Genomic DNA, 14,647 nt, shown 5'->3' with positions numbered 1-14,647 from the left:
TAAGATGAAGGAGGGAGGAGGGGGTGGAAGGGGAGGAGGGAGGTCAGATCCAGGGAGGGTTAATTGTGGGATCACACCTATGGTGCATAATGCAAGGGTACATGTTGGATCTATTAAGTATAGAGTATAAATGTCTTAACACAATAATTAAGTAAATGAGATGAGGTATATATTAACCAGTGTGATGTAAGCATTCCTAATTCTATATGAAATCAGCACATTGGACCCATAAATGCATTAATGTATACATGATCTATGTGTTTATGATTTAATAAAAAATAAAAAAAGCCTTTTGCAATGCAAGTTTTTCCCTTCACAATGATCTGTATGACACAGTACACATAGGAGTCATCTATATATTCAGCATATTTTTATGGAGAACCTATTATATGAGCAGACATTGTCCTAAATACTGGGAGTAGAATGGTTTATAAAGTCCATAGTTGAGTGGGCCATAGCCCTATTAAACAATTATACACATGAATATAAAAGCACAAAACTATGTACACATTACAGAGGAACATGTAAGGGTTGAGGAGAGATTGTAACGAGAGGCTCTGACTTAGACAGCGGGGCTGGGGGATCAGATTTATTACTTAAACACTTCTCTGAGGAAGTAACAGTAAACTGAGCTCAGATGGGAAAATTCTGTAAGTGAAGAATAGGATAGCGAGAATTTCAGAGAGAGGATAGGGCAAACGTCAAAGCTCCAGGATGGGAACCACTTGGCACTTTCTCCCGTACACAATTTTAAAAGCTGTGCGCTCACACATCAATAAAGAGGATGTTACTACATGCCAGGCGTGGTGTTGTATAATAGCAGTACAAAGATAATGACAGCATGGTTGCCCCTTCCATGGGCTAGGGCAGTTGCAAAGATAAGTCCGATGATAAAGGCATAAAGAAAAAATGTCTTAGAAAGGGAAGAGAGAGCAACCAAGGCATCATGAAGGAGCTCCCATTTCAGTTGAGCACTAAAGGATGAGTGGTTCATATTCTCAGAAGTGGGAATGGGTTTTCCAAGCAGAGGGAATTGTGTGTGTAAAGGCAAATAAGGGCATAGAGTTGAATGATGAAGCTCTGGCGAGATACGTTAGAGAAGGGCTGGGATATTAGGTTTGGGCCCGACTGCAAATGATTTTGTAAATCCTGCTAAGTTTGGACTTTGCGTTCTTAGCAAGGGGCAGAAGTTGGAGGTTTTAGGGAGGAGCAATGTATTTAAATAGTAATTGTAGTAGGCGTTTGGGGGTTGACTATAAGGTGGTAGTGCGTAGGGAAATGAAGAGGCTTTTGTAAGAGCCCATGCAGTGAAACACAAGCTCCTCATCTGAGTCAAGGGCAGTGAGACTGGAGAGGCAGGGACGGCTGCAGGACACAGGTGGGGGCTTTAGAGCAGCTGGCCAGGCTCAATGAATAAATATCATGGTCACCCAGAGTGCAAAGACACCTGTGAAAACATGCCCCTTCCTCAAGAGATTAATTACAATCTGGTAAAATAGTATCTGTCCACACATACACATGCAGAGAGACAGATAATTTATTTATATCTATCTCTGTATTTCTACCGATCACCTACCTCTCTATCTATATTTCTAACTGTCTCTACCTATCCACCTCTCTATCCATTATCTCTCCACCTAGCCTCTATGTATCCGGCATGAGTTGTATCTAGGTTATAACGAAAGGTCCAGTTTCCTTAAGTCCTAGTTTGACAGTTGACATCTCTCTCTGACATTTCACTTTGACGCTTCTTGTTTTATTTTTACGGTGAAGGTACCTCCTCATTCTTTCAAAGGCATGTTTTATCTTGTAAATATCTTTCACATTATTTTTAGAGCAATTTTTGTGAAATTATGTATAAGTCACAAATTCACGTTACTTTTGAATATGAGTTCCATCTTAGAACCAATGTAACCCAGCAAGCTCAAAATACCAACAGAGTGTTTGGGAAAGATGAGGCTAATGAACACCCAGTATAGGGATGGTTTGAGAAGTTCCAGCCTGGCGATTTTAATCTTGAAAATGAGCCATGTGGGCCACCTGAGACCAAGGTGGATGGCAATGAGCTGAAAGATATAATAGAAGCGAATCCATCTCAGCCTACACGTGAATTAGCAGCAGGGTGTGACATTGGACCATCTGAAAGAACTCAGCAAGATAAAGAGCCTGGAGAGATGGGTTATGCATGAATTATTATGTAAGTGTCAGAACAGAAACCGTCTCGAAGCTTGCCTTTCTTTGCTACCACCACATAGAGGCAAACCATTCTAAGCTGTATTGTGTGTGATGAAAAATGGGTTCTTGCTGACAGTCACAAAGATGGGGTGCAATCGTTGGATAAAGATGAAGTGCTGAAGCATAGCCCAAACCAAATCTTCATTTAACAAAGCTGCTGGGTCTGTGTGGTGGTCTAGCACTGGAATTACCCTCTATAGCTTCATGAAACCTGGTCAATCGATTGCAATGGCTGTCTCCTGCAGACATTTGAATGACATGGTGAGGATGCTTGTGATTAAGCAGCTGAGACTGGTTGGGAGAGACAGGCGGTTCCTCTTACAGGACAATGCTTGTCCACATGTCATACAAACAAGACTGCTCAAACTACAGAAGCTGGACCTGGAAACTCTGTGATCCACTGTACTCACCAGACCTCGCATCAATTGACTACCACTTCTTCCAGTCTTTGAACAATTTTTTGCAAAGAAAAATATTCAATTCTCATCAAGCTGTGGAAAATGCCTTTTGCAATCACCACTTGCTCTCCAGCTTCTTCATGTTGGCATAAACGAGCTCCCATGAAGACGGCAAAACTCTGTCAGAGGTTGGTGCAAGCTTTGGCAAAATCGTACTTCTTCTTGTTTGAGATATAATAAACTAAACTTTTGATTTGAAATTGGACATTTTATAGTTAATGACCTCCTATCTATCACCTACCTATTCTCTGATCTATCATCTGACATCATTTCATCTCTCTGTAATCTATCTACCTAAAATGATCACAGTTAGAAGTCACTGCAGCTGTGCATGGGACAGTCCACACAACCTATGTGAGGGCCCTGTTTTAACTCACCACCATCAGGGGTGGGGTCCATAGTGTCTGGAGACATGGAGTGAAAACCCGCTATGCCATCTGTTGTCCTTTAGTGAAACTCATTTCCTTAGAGCAACTTAGGCATTTTAGGTGAGATCATTGTTTCTTTGTATTTATTTGTACACTTATAAACCCTAGCGATGTGTACAGACTCATTTGCCACAGATACCTGAGAATTAAGCCAAGGTCCTTGGCTTACAAAAACACAGAGGAACATTTATAGCCATCCCCATGTGTTCTTTTCTTTGTTATCGTGGAAAAAGGCATAGAGATGTGGTGACATTACCAAATTTATTTCTAATCTAAGATTATACTAAAATTAATAAATACCTTCCTTGGCAGATAACATGCATGGCTCTGGGGAAACAAGGGTGTACAGGATGGGCCCCGCCTCAGTAGTTCCCAGCACTCCTGGGAAGCTCAGGAGAAGGGATGGTTTGCTCGTGGTGAAGGAAGCTTCTTGGGAAAGACATCTGAAAGAGAAGGAACAGACTAGGCAAAGGTTATGGATCTAAATATTGCATTTGGGGAATTGATAAGAGATTCTAAACAAAAGGCAGCATGATGTAACAGAAGGACTCCTGCCATTTATTAACCCTTCAGTTTTGGCCAATGACTCCTCTCCCTATGCCTCAGTTTCTTCAATTTTAATAATGAGAACATGTGTCCTATTTATCTCATAATTTGTAAGAAGCGCATGAGATAAGCACACAATTTGAAAGCAATTAGTTTGCCTATTATGGTTAGTTTCTAAGGGTATCATAATTGAGAAGAGAAAGAACTTTCCTTTCTCCCAATCCCGCCACTACGCCTCCTTTTTTTTTTTTTTTTTGGCTACCCACATGCTTGAAACTGTCCCTGTCTTGCCTCCTTTGAGAAAAATGGCAGTGATGAATTACAGAGGATGACACACAGTGCTGCCCACGGGGGGTGGGAATGTCTGGGTTAGCCTGTGTGACCTCAGTTCAGGAAGCTGTTTCCTAACTGGACTGAGCACTCGAGCAATGAGGAGTTCGTGCTAATATTCATGCAATTTTACAAACATCTCTTAATCCACTGTTCCTCAAACTATCAAATGGAATAGAACGTCTGTGGAAATAATGACTCCGAGTTTGGGGGCTGGGCTGACAGTTCCATCCCGGCCATGTGCTGTATCATCTTCCCCTAACCTAGCCATCTTCCTGGGGCTGGGAGACTCGAGGGTCCAGAGAAAGGGAACTTCATATAGCCTAACACGTCCAGCCAAAGTAGACATTATTTTGAGAATATTTTGGAAGTTGCAGTGAAGTTGTTGCTTTACAGAAGTGGAAAAAGCATTGACATTTCTAAGCCCAGAACTATTTTTTAACAAGCTCGAAAATATAGGAAAAAAAAAAAAACCTGGTAGAATGGTTTTCTCAAGAGAATACAGTGTAGTTAGAATGTACACTGTTTTTTTCCCCCAGTGTGTATCTGAGTAAAATATGGGCACTGAAATTTCAGGCCAAATCCTAATGCAGAAATAATGCAAAATATGGCAGATTTATAAGCGAGGCAATTTTTATTTATTTGCTAATGTGGATTCCCTTAAGAGCTCAAATGTTCTACTCGTTACTTATGGCTTCTCCTTGAAAAGACTTACCTGTAAGGTCTCAGCAGCATAAAACTCTGGGCTGCAAAGTCGTCTGAATTGAGCATCAGCCATAATTCTCCTTTGCCACTGACTCGGGGTGGTTTGGAATCTATTCGCACTCTACCTGTTTGGTAATTAATAATTCATAATTAAACTGGCAGTACAAATAAATCAGCATGACTGTAGGTTGGAATCGCCTCTCTTTTATGTTATCCTTCCTTTAATTTGAGGATCTGAAAGAATATAGGGAAGAAAGGTTTAGGTATCAAAAATCATCCATTCAAAGCTCTACCTCCCTTTGTTTTTGGATTTCTATACAGTATGTTCTTTGGATCTTAGAGGCATTAAGCTTGTACCCTTGGTGGCCTCTATACCCAGCCCAGATGAATAGAAGTGTACAGGATTCAAACTCCTCCATCTTGGTAGGGAAACAGGCAGAAAACAAGCATTGTAATGTAGCCTGAACATTCCCGAGGCAGGTCTGGACAAAATGCAGCGAGCAGTGGGCGAATCTGCTCTTGGGATTTAGAGAGAGGTTATGGAAAACTGCAAAGGGAAGATGGCATTGTTTAAGCACCCCTTAAAAGATGAGTCAGGTAGGAAATTCGGGGGAGGTGTGGAGAAGCAAGCTGTGGGAGTACTTATGCCTTCACACATTCCAGGGAGGACAGGGGTCCAGTGTCTGGCATGTGCTGGGTCAGGGAGGACAGGGCCTGCAGATGAAGCTTGTCAGTGAAGTTGTCACTGCAAAGGGCTTACGTCATGCAGACAAGTTGGTACGTTAGTCGTAGCAGGCCACGTTTAAAGGAGCAAAGAGGGGAGCAGTTTGTTCAGATGTTGCCTGGGAAGATTAATCTGGCCACATGTAGTGGGTAGACTGGAGGGACCCAAAATGAAAAGAGGTCAGGGGGAAGATCTAGGTAGGAGGCTGTTCCACTTGTCCCTGTGAAAATTGGTGAGAAACTTAATCAGTTCAGTGGCAATGAGAAGTAAGAGTTGAGAAGGAATCTAGGTATTTTCCAACCCTAAAGTTTGAGTTGAATTGAGAGTCCAGGCCTAGAGGTGGGCGCAGGTAGACAGTAGGACTGGGGACGATGGGGTTAGGTTTTACAGGGCTAAAGAAACATGAGGCTGGGTAGCCCCGGTGGCTCAAGGAGTAGGGCGCCAGCCCCATATACCGGAGGTGGTGGGTTCAAACCCAGCCCTGGCCAAAAACTGCAAGAAACATAAGGCTGGCACAAGGGCTCAGAATTGCCATTCCAGCACTTTGGGAGGCTGAGGCAGGAGGATTGCTTGAGGCCAGGAGTTCAAGACCAGCCTGAGTGACATAGCAAAATCCTCTCTCTACACAAAATTTAAAAAAAGAAAAAAATTAGTCAGGTATGATGTCATGTGCCTATAGTCCCAGCTGCTGGGGAAACCAAAACAGGAGGATCACTGCCAGTGAATTATGATCATACCGCTGCATTCCAGCCTAGGCAACACAGCAAGGCCCTGTTTCTAAAATATAAATAAGCAAACAAAGATACTTGGACAAAAAAAAACTGTTGTTTGTGAATGATATTGGTTTAGTTGTTATTATCAAGCAATATACTTCATCATCATCATCACTGGCGTCATATTAACTAACATTTATTGAGAAGTTACTTTGTATCTGGTACTCTCTTAGGCCATTATTTCATTTAAACCTCCCAACGCAATGAGTTTAGCTATTAAATTCCTGTACAAATGAGGTAACCAGAGCTTAAAAGGGCATAGGTAGCTTCCTTTACTAGAGATCAGACAGCAGTGGGGGGAGGTTCAACAAAGGTTCAAACCTTAGTCTCCTTGGGTCCACTGCCCCACTCTTAACCACTGGGTATGATGCCACTAGATAATGCATTTAGCAGGAGGAGGGACACCAGCGCATTGCTGCTTAGGGAAAAAGGCAGCTAACTGTGGTCAAGGGAGCCAGAGAAAATTCCAGTTAGCCTTAAAGATGTTTTTGTGGAAAGGAGTAGAGATTTTCAAGTTAAGAAGTGATAAAGAGAAGAATTCCAGGACAGAACACATTGTTCTAGGTCAAAGAATTTAAGAGTCTGGAATGCTCGGGAAATGGTATCTAATTCAGTGTGGGTGGCTGTTTGAATGAGATATTGGGAAAGGCCCCCTGAGTGGTCCCTATTCTCACTTAAGACATAAGCCACCAATTTCACTAAGAATATTAAGTGTGTAGATAGACAAGAACTCTTGGGAGGGCTTGGCGCCTGTGGCTCAAGCGGCTAAGGCACCAGCCACATACACCTAAGGTGACGGGTTTGAATCCCCAGCCCGGACCTGCCAAACAACAATGATGGCTGCAACCAAAAAATGGCCGGGCGCTGTGGCGGGTGCCTGTGGTCCCAGCTACTTGGGAGGCTGAGGCAGGAGACTCGCTTGAGCCCAGGAGTTGGAGGTTGCTGTGAGCGTGATGCCATGGCACTCTACCCAGGGGGATAGCTTGAGGCTCCATCTCAAAAAAAAAAAAAAAGAACTCTTGGGAGACTTTGTACGTATTTTCCCTTTGAATTTGCCTTGAAATCAACAAGAAGTAGTGCCCCCCAACTTGGGTTCCTCTGTCCCTCTACCCCACCTGACATGCACCTGTCCCAGAACAGTGGAACATAACACAGAGCTTCTTCAACCATGTCCGTGCTGTCAGAGTGTTCAATGCCATATCTTCAGCAAACCAAGCCACTCAAAGTTTATTTTTGATCACAATATTTATATAAAAATGTGCTATACAGATAGTTATTGGCTGACATCTCTTAAGTGCAAAAATTTATTCTCAGGCATTTCTTCTGTTTCCTTGTAGTTCCTCCCCAGATCATGAATATCTCATCAGACATCACAGTGAATGAGGGAAGCAGTGTGACCCTGCTGTGTCTTGCTATTGGCAGACCAGAGCCAACGGTGACATGGAGACACCTGTCAGTCAAAGGTAAGGTATTGACCGGAAGGAGTTTTCAGAGTTTGTGTGGTAAAGTCTTGCTTCTCATGGACAGCAGGACTGTGGGAACCAGAAAATTACATTGTGTTTGTAACACTGTGATATGAAATGCATTTGCTGCCGAGAGATTGCAAAAGAGGATGTTTACTAAATTATTTTCTTAGGTTTTTCTTTTTGTGTGTGGTCTAAGAGGGCTTTGATTTTCCAAACAAGGAAGAACAAGGGTGTGTAAGACTAACTTCCTTTGAAGGTTTTTTTTTATTTTTTATTTATTTATTTATTTTATTACTTCTTCCTCCTGTAGTGTTTTCTTGCCCCCCATGGAGCTGGAATCACAAGGTCCGGCTGTCTCGTTGTCCTGTTGTTGTTGTAGAGACGGGGTCTCACTCTGGCTCGTTTGGCTCAGGGGGGTCTTGGCTGGTCTCGAACCTCTGAGCGCAGGTGATCCACCCGCCTCGGCCTCCCATAGCGCTGGGACTACAGGCGTGCGCCACCACACCCGGCCATAAGAGTAACTTCCAATGAAGACGTTAACTTCTGTAGGTGGAGATGGGGGATCTGTTGGTGGCTTGTCTTTTCTTGAAGCAGAGTGTGAGGATGCCAGAATGGTCTTTGGTGCAACTGTGCACCCAGGAGAAAAAGGATATCCTTGTTCAGTGCTTTTAAGACATTTATCCAGAGCCACATCAGTTTGACTGTGTGTGAGTAGTTCGCCTTGAGTGGAAGGACAATAGGAACGGTTAAGTGCATTTGGGCGTGTCTGTGCTGGGCATTCTGTAATTGATAGGAAAATATCACTTAAAATACCTCCACTTAAGAAAAAGGAAACCAAAAGGACAATGAGCCTTATCCCCTTGGAAATAAACTGGCTCCAAGTTGAACTTGGAGAGATGGGCACAGAGCCACTTGATGTATTTGAATGGCTATTAGAAACTATGATTAATTCTAGAAATTATATAAGAAATGAGTATTTCCTTGGGCATTAGAAAATCCAAACATGAAACCTAGTGAATGGGAAAATGTGTGGAGTGTGTCTATGTGTCGTATAAAAAGGATTGATTAAAAGAAAGCATAGCAAAAGTATCCAATGTACTCAGCCCTACTATGAAACCAATTTATAGCTTTCATATGAAAGCTTTAACCCAATTATACCCCAAGAAGAAGGGGAAAGGGGAGAGGGAGGGGGGAGCATGAGTGGAGGGAGGGTAATTGGTGGGACCACACCTATGGTGCATCTTACATGGGTACATGTGAAATTTATTAGGTATAGAATATAGATATTTTAACACAATAACTAAGAAAATGCCATGTGAAATTTATTAGGTATAGAATACAAATATTTTAACACAATAACTAAGAAAATGCTATGTTAACCAGTTTGATGAAAATATTTCAAATTGTATTTAAAATCAGCACATTGTACCCCATGATTGTATTAATGTACACAGCTATGATTTAATTTTTTAAAAAAGTATAAAGGTAAATTTTAGAAAAAAGACAATGGCAAAAAAAAGTCCTAAGCATAACAACAACAAAAAATGACAAATTGGTTTTTGTATTAGGACCAAAATATCAAAATCTGTGTGCCCTTTAATTATATCAATTAATTTTTCTGGAGCCTAAATGTCCAAAATGAGGGCATGCTCATAGTTGATTAGTCTTGCGAGCTTAAGGGAGAATCTGTTCCATGCCTTTCTCTTGGATGTGGTGGTCCTCTGGTATCATTAGATGGCATTGCTTGACTTGTAGATACATCACCCTGTTCTCTGCCTTTATTTTCACATGGCCTTTTCTCTGTGGATATCTGTGTCCAAATTTCCCCTTTTACATAATGAAGTATGCCATATTGCATTAGAGCCCATCCTCCTGACCATATTTTAACTTGATTACCTCTAGAAAGACTCTATTTTTAAATAAGATCACATTCTGAGGTACTTGGGAATTAGAAATTCAAGGTATTATTTTTGCGGGAAGAAATTCCTCTGATAGTGGGCTTAGTCAAAATTAAAATTAATTAAGAACAAATGAAAAGTCAAGCTGAAGACTTGGAAAAAATATCTGTTGTACATATATCTGGCAAATGTAGTGACTATGAAGAATCCTTACAACACAATTCTAACAACCCACCTCAAGATGAACAAAAATGTGAATAAACAATCCCCAAATAAGATACAATGTATGACTAGCAAATAAGCACAAAACAGATAATCCACATATTTATCCTAGAAATGAAAATTAAACCATAATTAGATACCACTACACAATCACTGGAAGGACAGACATTAAAAAGATTGATAATATCAAGTGTTGGTGAGCACTTCCATCAACTGAAGCTTATACACTGACTCTGCAATCGTCAGTAGTATAAGCACTACTTATAGTGGGAAATAGTTTGGTGTTCTGTTATAAAGTTATATATATACTTAGCATATAACCCAGAAATTATACTCCTAGGTGTTTACTCAGGATAAAGGAAAGTGTACGTTCACAAGTATATGTTGTGCACAAGTGTTCTTAAAAGTTTCATTCTATAACAGTCTCATATTATAAATAACCCAGATAACCACCAATAGGCAAATAGATTCTGGTGTATTCTAACAAGAGACTGCTACTCAGCAGTTACTAAGAAAAAATCATTGTTGCATGTAACACAATGCCCAAAATATCATGTTGAAGAAAAAAAAAAAAACTAACCATAAATATATAGAGAGACTGTAGGAATTTATTTATATGAAATAGGCAACATTAATATAATGATGAAAATCAAGTTTATGGTTAACTAGGGTAGCAATTAAGGGGAAGATTGTAAACAGGGACAAGAAATTCTGGGGGAATTATGGAAAAGATCTACATCTTGGGCTGGAAGTCACTCTAGTGTTGAAATTAGTCACCTTCAATTGTGAACTTGGAGTAAGTGCATTTTATCATAGGCAAATGAAATCACAGGAACTTTGGGCATGTAAATATAGAGAGATGGAGGAAATAAAGACTTGAATTTTTCCTCCTAATTTGGAACATAAACTGTGTCATAGTGCTTACCAAATGGGAGACTGGATTTGTTCCTCGTTGCATCATGGTGAGTTTTTGCCATTTACTTCTTTGCAGACTGAGAATATGTGATTCTGTCCCTGCCTTGCTATGAGGAAAGTTAATACTAATAAATCTGCCTAACATTCTTTGTATAAAGATCTCAAATATTGAAATTCAAAATGCCAGTGTCATAAAGTAATATTAACAAGAATATTAAAATGTACATGAGGGACATCACGAAGGTCAATGTTAATATAAACACAGCAATAGTGTATGTTCCCAAAGACGTGGGCTCCATGGTAATTTTGCCTAAAGTCAGGGAGAATTTTGGATGTACATTATATACAAAAACATGTCTAACCATCAGGTCAATTTCTATGTATTTGGGAAAGTCAGATGTCTTCATAAATGCTTGAAATCCAAGAATATAGTTATTTGATCCTAAATGCACAGTTCTCTAAGCTTAGAAATCTTTCAAAAGGCATTCTGACTTTATATAAATGTTTTGAAGCAATTCTTTATAATGGTACACTGGTAAGATTTCCCTTTTAAAATAACAGAGACTCATTCATATTCCCAACCTTTTATAGAATGTAATAGTTGCAATTCAGCTTCACTGGAAAATCCTAAATTTAAATGATCCCTCTGCTCTTTAAATCTCTCTGGCTGTGTTCTACTTTGAATTTACCTTTGTGTTCTCATAGCCTTGGCCTTAACGTTGCTGTCTTTCATTTCCACCATTATCTTTCCCCTTCCCTGTCTCAATGACATTTAAACATTTAAACTTGAAGAATTGTTTTCCAAGTTCAAAAAACTCTGGAACCTGGAGTGTTTGCAAGTTTAAAATTTGCGTCTATGGAGTGGCTACCAATATTTATTTTTAAAAGGACGCTCCTGTCACTCTTAGTTAGGGAGTTGCTTTAAAGGTTTAGAAGAGCAACCAATAAAACTTGAACATCAAACAGCATTTTTAGAAAAATTTGTTGGTTAGTGCAACACGGAAGAATAAGAAATAAAGGTTGTAATGACATTTTTTTTGAAATTCCAATAGAATTACATTGAAGGATTTAGCCTGCTAGACAGCTGAGTTCACAAAATGCTAATATAATATTTGAAATATATGCCTTAGGCTCAACACCTATGGCTCAAGTGGCTAAGGCACCAGCCACATACACCTAAGGTGGCGGGTTCGAATCCAGCCCGGGCCCGCCAAAGAACAATGATGGCTGCAACCAAAAAGTAGCCGGGTGTTGTGGCGGTGCCTGTGGTCCCAGCTACTTGGGAGGCGGAGGCAGGAGACTTGCTTGAGCCCAGGAGTTGGAGGTTGGCCAAGGCACTCTACCCAGCGGGACAGCTTGAGGCTCTGTCTCAAAAAAAAAAAAAAGAAATATGTGACTTAAACTTGGGGATCTATATAACAGGAATGAATAAATAAGCTTTCATTTAGGAATTTTGTTTTTTTCTGAGGCAGGGTCTTGCTCTGTTGTCCAGGTTAAGGTATAGTGGCATCATTATCTCTCAAAGTAACTTCAAACTCCTGGGCTCAAGTGAGCTTCCTGCCTCAGGCTCTGGAGTAGCTGAGTCTACAGGTGTAATATTAATATTACAAATTGTAATATTAATATTAAAAATATTAAATTTTTTTGGTAGAAACAAAGTCTCACTATGTTGCTCAGGCTAGTCTCAAATTCCTGGCCTCAAGCAGTCCTCTTCCCTCAGCCTCCCAAAGTGCCAGGATTATAAGCGTGAATCATAATGCCTGGCTTAGGAAAAATATTTTAATGAGCAGATTACTAAAGACTAAGAATACTAGTCACATTTATGGTCTAACATGCCAGTCTGAGTATATGCTGTCACTCTTAGAAATTATAGAAAAGAAATTAAAACAAATTAATTCATGATCACACTAGATTATAATAGTGGTGAGCTTTGATGGATCAGAAGCTATGACAAATTTTTGAAATATAAAAAGTAGATAGATAATGAAGAAAAAAATACAGGCCAAAATATAGATATACCACCTCTACCTGAAATGATAGATGGCTTAAAAATAAGGGGTTTCAGGTTGTGGAACACTGGGAAATATTTCAAATTGGTTGAGAATGGAGGCAGTGTGAGAGCATATGCCAGTGTCTGTGGTGTAAATACTCCCATCATTGACACTTTCTGGTGGTCTCTTTGAAACAAATTTGTTTTTCAGGCTCATTTCTTCTGAAAACAGACAAATCCAAAACAAGTCCTTCCTACAGAAATAGGGAGGAAATTCTGAAGAAACACCAAATTCTCAAATGAGAATTGAAAGACCTTTCCCCTTTTCTGATTTTCAGACTGGGTGTGCATCTGGGGACCTCCTGATCCCTGGTTTCCCTGGCAACATTGAAAGTATGCCAGGATTCCCTGAAGCTAGGCATTCCCAGGGCACATGTGTCTTACTTTTGAGGAAAGCTGGAAATTTCACAGACTCGTGATTAAGTCCTAGGACCATCTCAAAGAAAAGTGCTTTGAACATGTACATTTGAGGTTTTGCAGTTGATGTGCAAACTGCTGAGCATTTGACTGTGTCTCTGTTCTTTATCTTTAGATTAAAAAGCTATACTTAATTTTTTCAATAGCAAATACTGGATTATTTAAAACATATATTTACATGAGTTTTCTAGAGAATATGGAGCACGTTTAATAGCATTCACACACATAGAAATCTGTATCAGCTCACCTACAGCTCAGGACCTGGGATGGTGGTGGACTCACAGGCTGCTATTGCAGAGACTTCCCCAGGAAAGAGTTGGGTCCCACACAAACAGAGTGGATTGGCAAGTATCCAATGTACTTAGAAAACATTGTGAGCCAGCTGGGTTTCAAGGGTTATTTTCTTTCCCAATCTTAAAGGACAGAGGGAGGAGAGCTGGGTCAACAGAAATTGAGAGTCTCTGCGAGGCATGTAGGCAGTGTGAAAACACAGTTGCAGAGATGGGAGTGGCAGAAGACCCCACAGCCCGTTGTCTTCTAAGAAGGGCTGTCTTTCTCTCTTCTGATGCCGTAGTAATCTGCCTGACACATCTGGCCCTGTTTCAGAAGACATATTTGGAAAGGTCAGGTGTTTGGGGAAAATGATTAAGTCGTCTTTTCTGTCTCCCCTCCACTGAGATTTTAAGATGACAGCTATTCACATGTGAGTGAATTGCCTGTGTGGTCTACTCACATAGAGTAATACCTTGGGGAACAAGTGAATGAGTTAATTCATAGAAGTAAATTTTCCAGGTAACCAAAGTTGACTCTGTAATGCATTGATTTGAGTCCTTTTCAATGGAATTTTTTAAAAAATATATTATATTCTCTGTTTCCTTGAGTCTACTGAATGCCAGTTAGCCTCATTTTTATAATATAACATCAGCATCACATGTACCAATTCTTTTTATCTCAGCATTTGGGGGCTGAGATAACTAGGAGTATAGCTCTTACATACCGTCATTCTGTTTAAACTCTTGTGTTTTGATTTTTTTTTAATAATTCCTCTTTTTCTATACTCCCTCCAAAAAGACTATTAATTGTCAAATCTTCCTAAAGTCAGTACACTTGCCTGTTCACAGCCACATTTCTTCTGATGATCTGCTCCTAATTTATCATGAACAAGAATCTATATAAAACAAAATAGATCAGTCCTGAATAAGAACTAGTGGTAAGGAGGGGACTTTCTCAGGGTTAAGCACATCAGCTTTTATGAATATGATAAGCGGCACTGACGATACCTGTCTGGGGGAAATAATGTTTGGCTTTGTTCTAGATATATGAGGTTGCTAGTGAGTGAATTCCATGTGAGTGAAGGGCTGATACCACTAAGATTGTCACCCATGGTTCTGACTCTGCTGGGCAGTTCTGTCTTCTATTCGATGTGGTAGATGTTGAGGTTAAGAAATGTACTGATCGGCTCGGCGCCTGTGGCTCAAGC

At 40.3% G+C, this 14,647-nt stretch overlaps 1 protein-coding gene across 6 annotated transcripts in view; it reads left to right on the top strand.

Annotated features, from left to right (window-relative positions):
- Nucleotides 1-14,647, top strand: part of OPCML (opioid binding protein/cell adhesion molecule like) — a 1,086,020-nt gene that overhangs the window by 973,060 nt on the left and 98,313 nt on the right. For all 6 annotated transcript variants that reach the window (XM_012808947.1, XM_003795915.2, XM_012808949.1 and 3 more), the window contains one exon: nucleotides 7,537-7,662. In XM_012808947.1, coding sequence (XP_012664401.1) covers nucleotides 7,537-7,662 — 126 coding nt within the window. The remainder of the gene's footprint in view (nucleotides 1-7,536; nucleotides 7,663-14,647) is intronic.

Source organism: Otolemur garnettii, unplaced genomic scaffold (assembly GCF_000181295.1).
Source record: "Otolemur garnettii isolate 467f Iridium unplaced genomic scaffold, OtoGar3 scaffold00097, whole genome shotgun sequence".
In the NCBI taxonomy this organism is placed as follows: Eukaryota; Metazoa; Chordata; class Mammalia; order Primates; family Galagidae; genus Otolemur; species Otolemur garnettii.
This window is presented reverse-complemented; position numbering and strand designations above follow the sequence as displayed.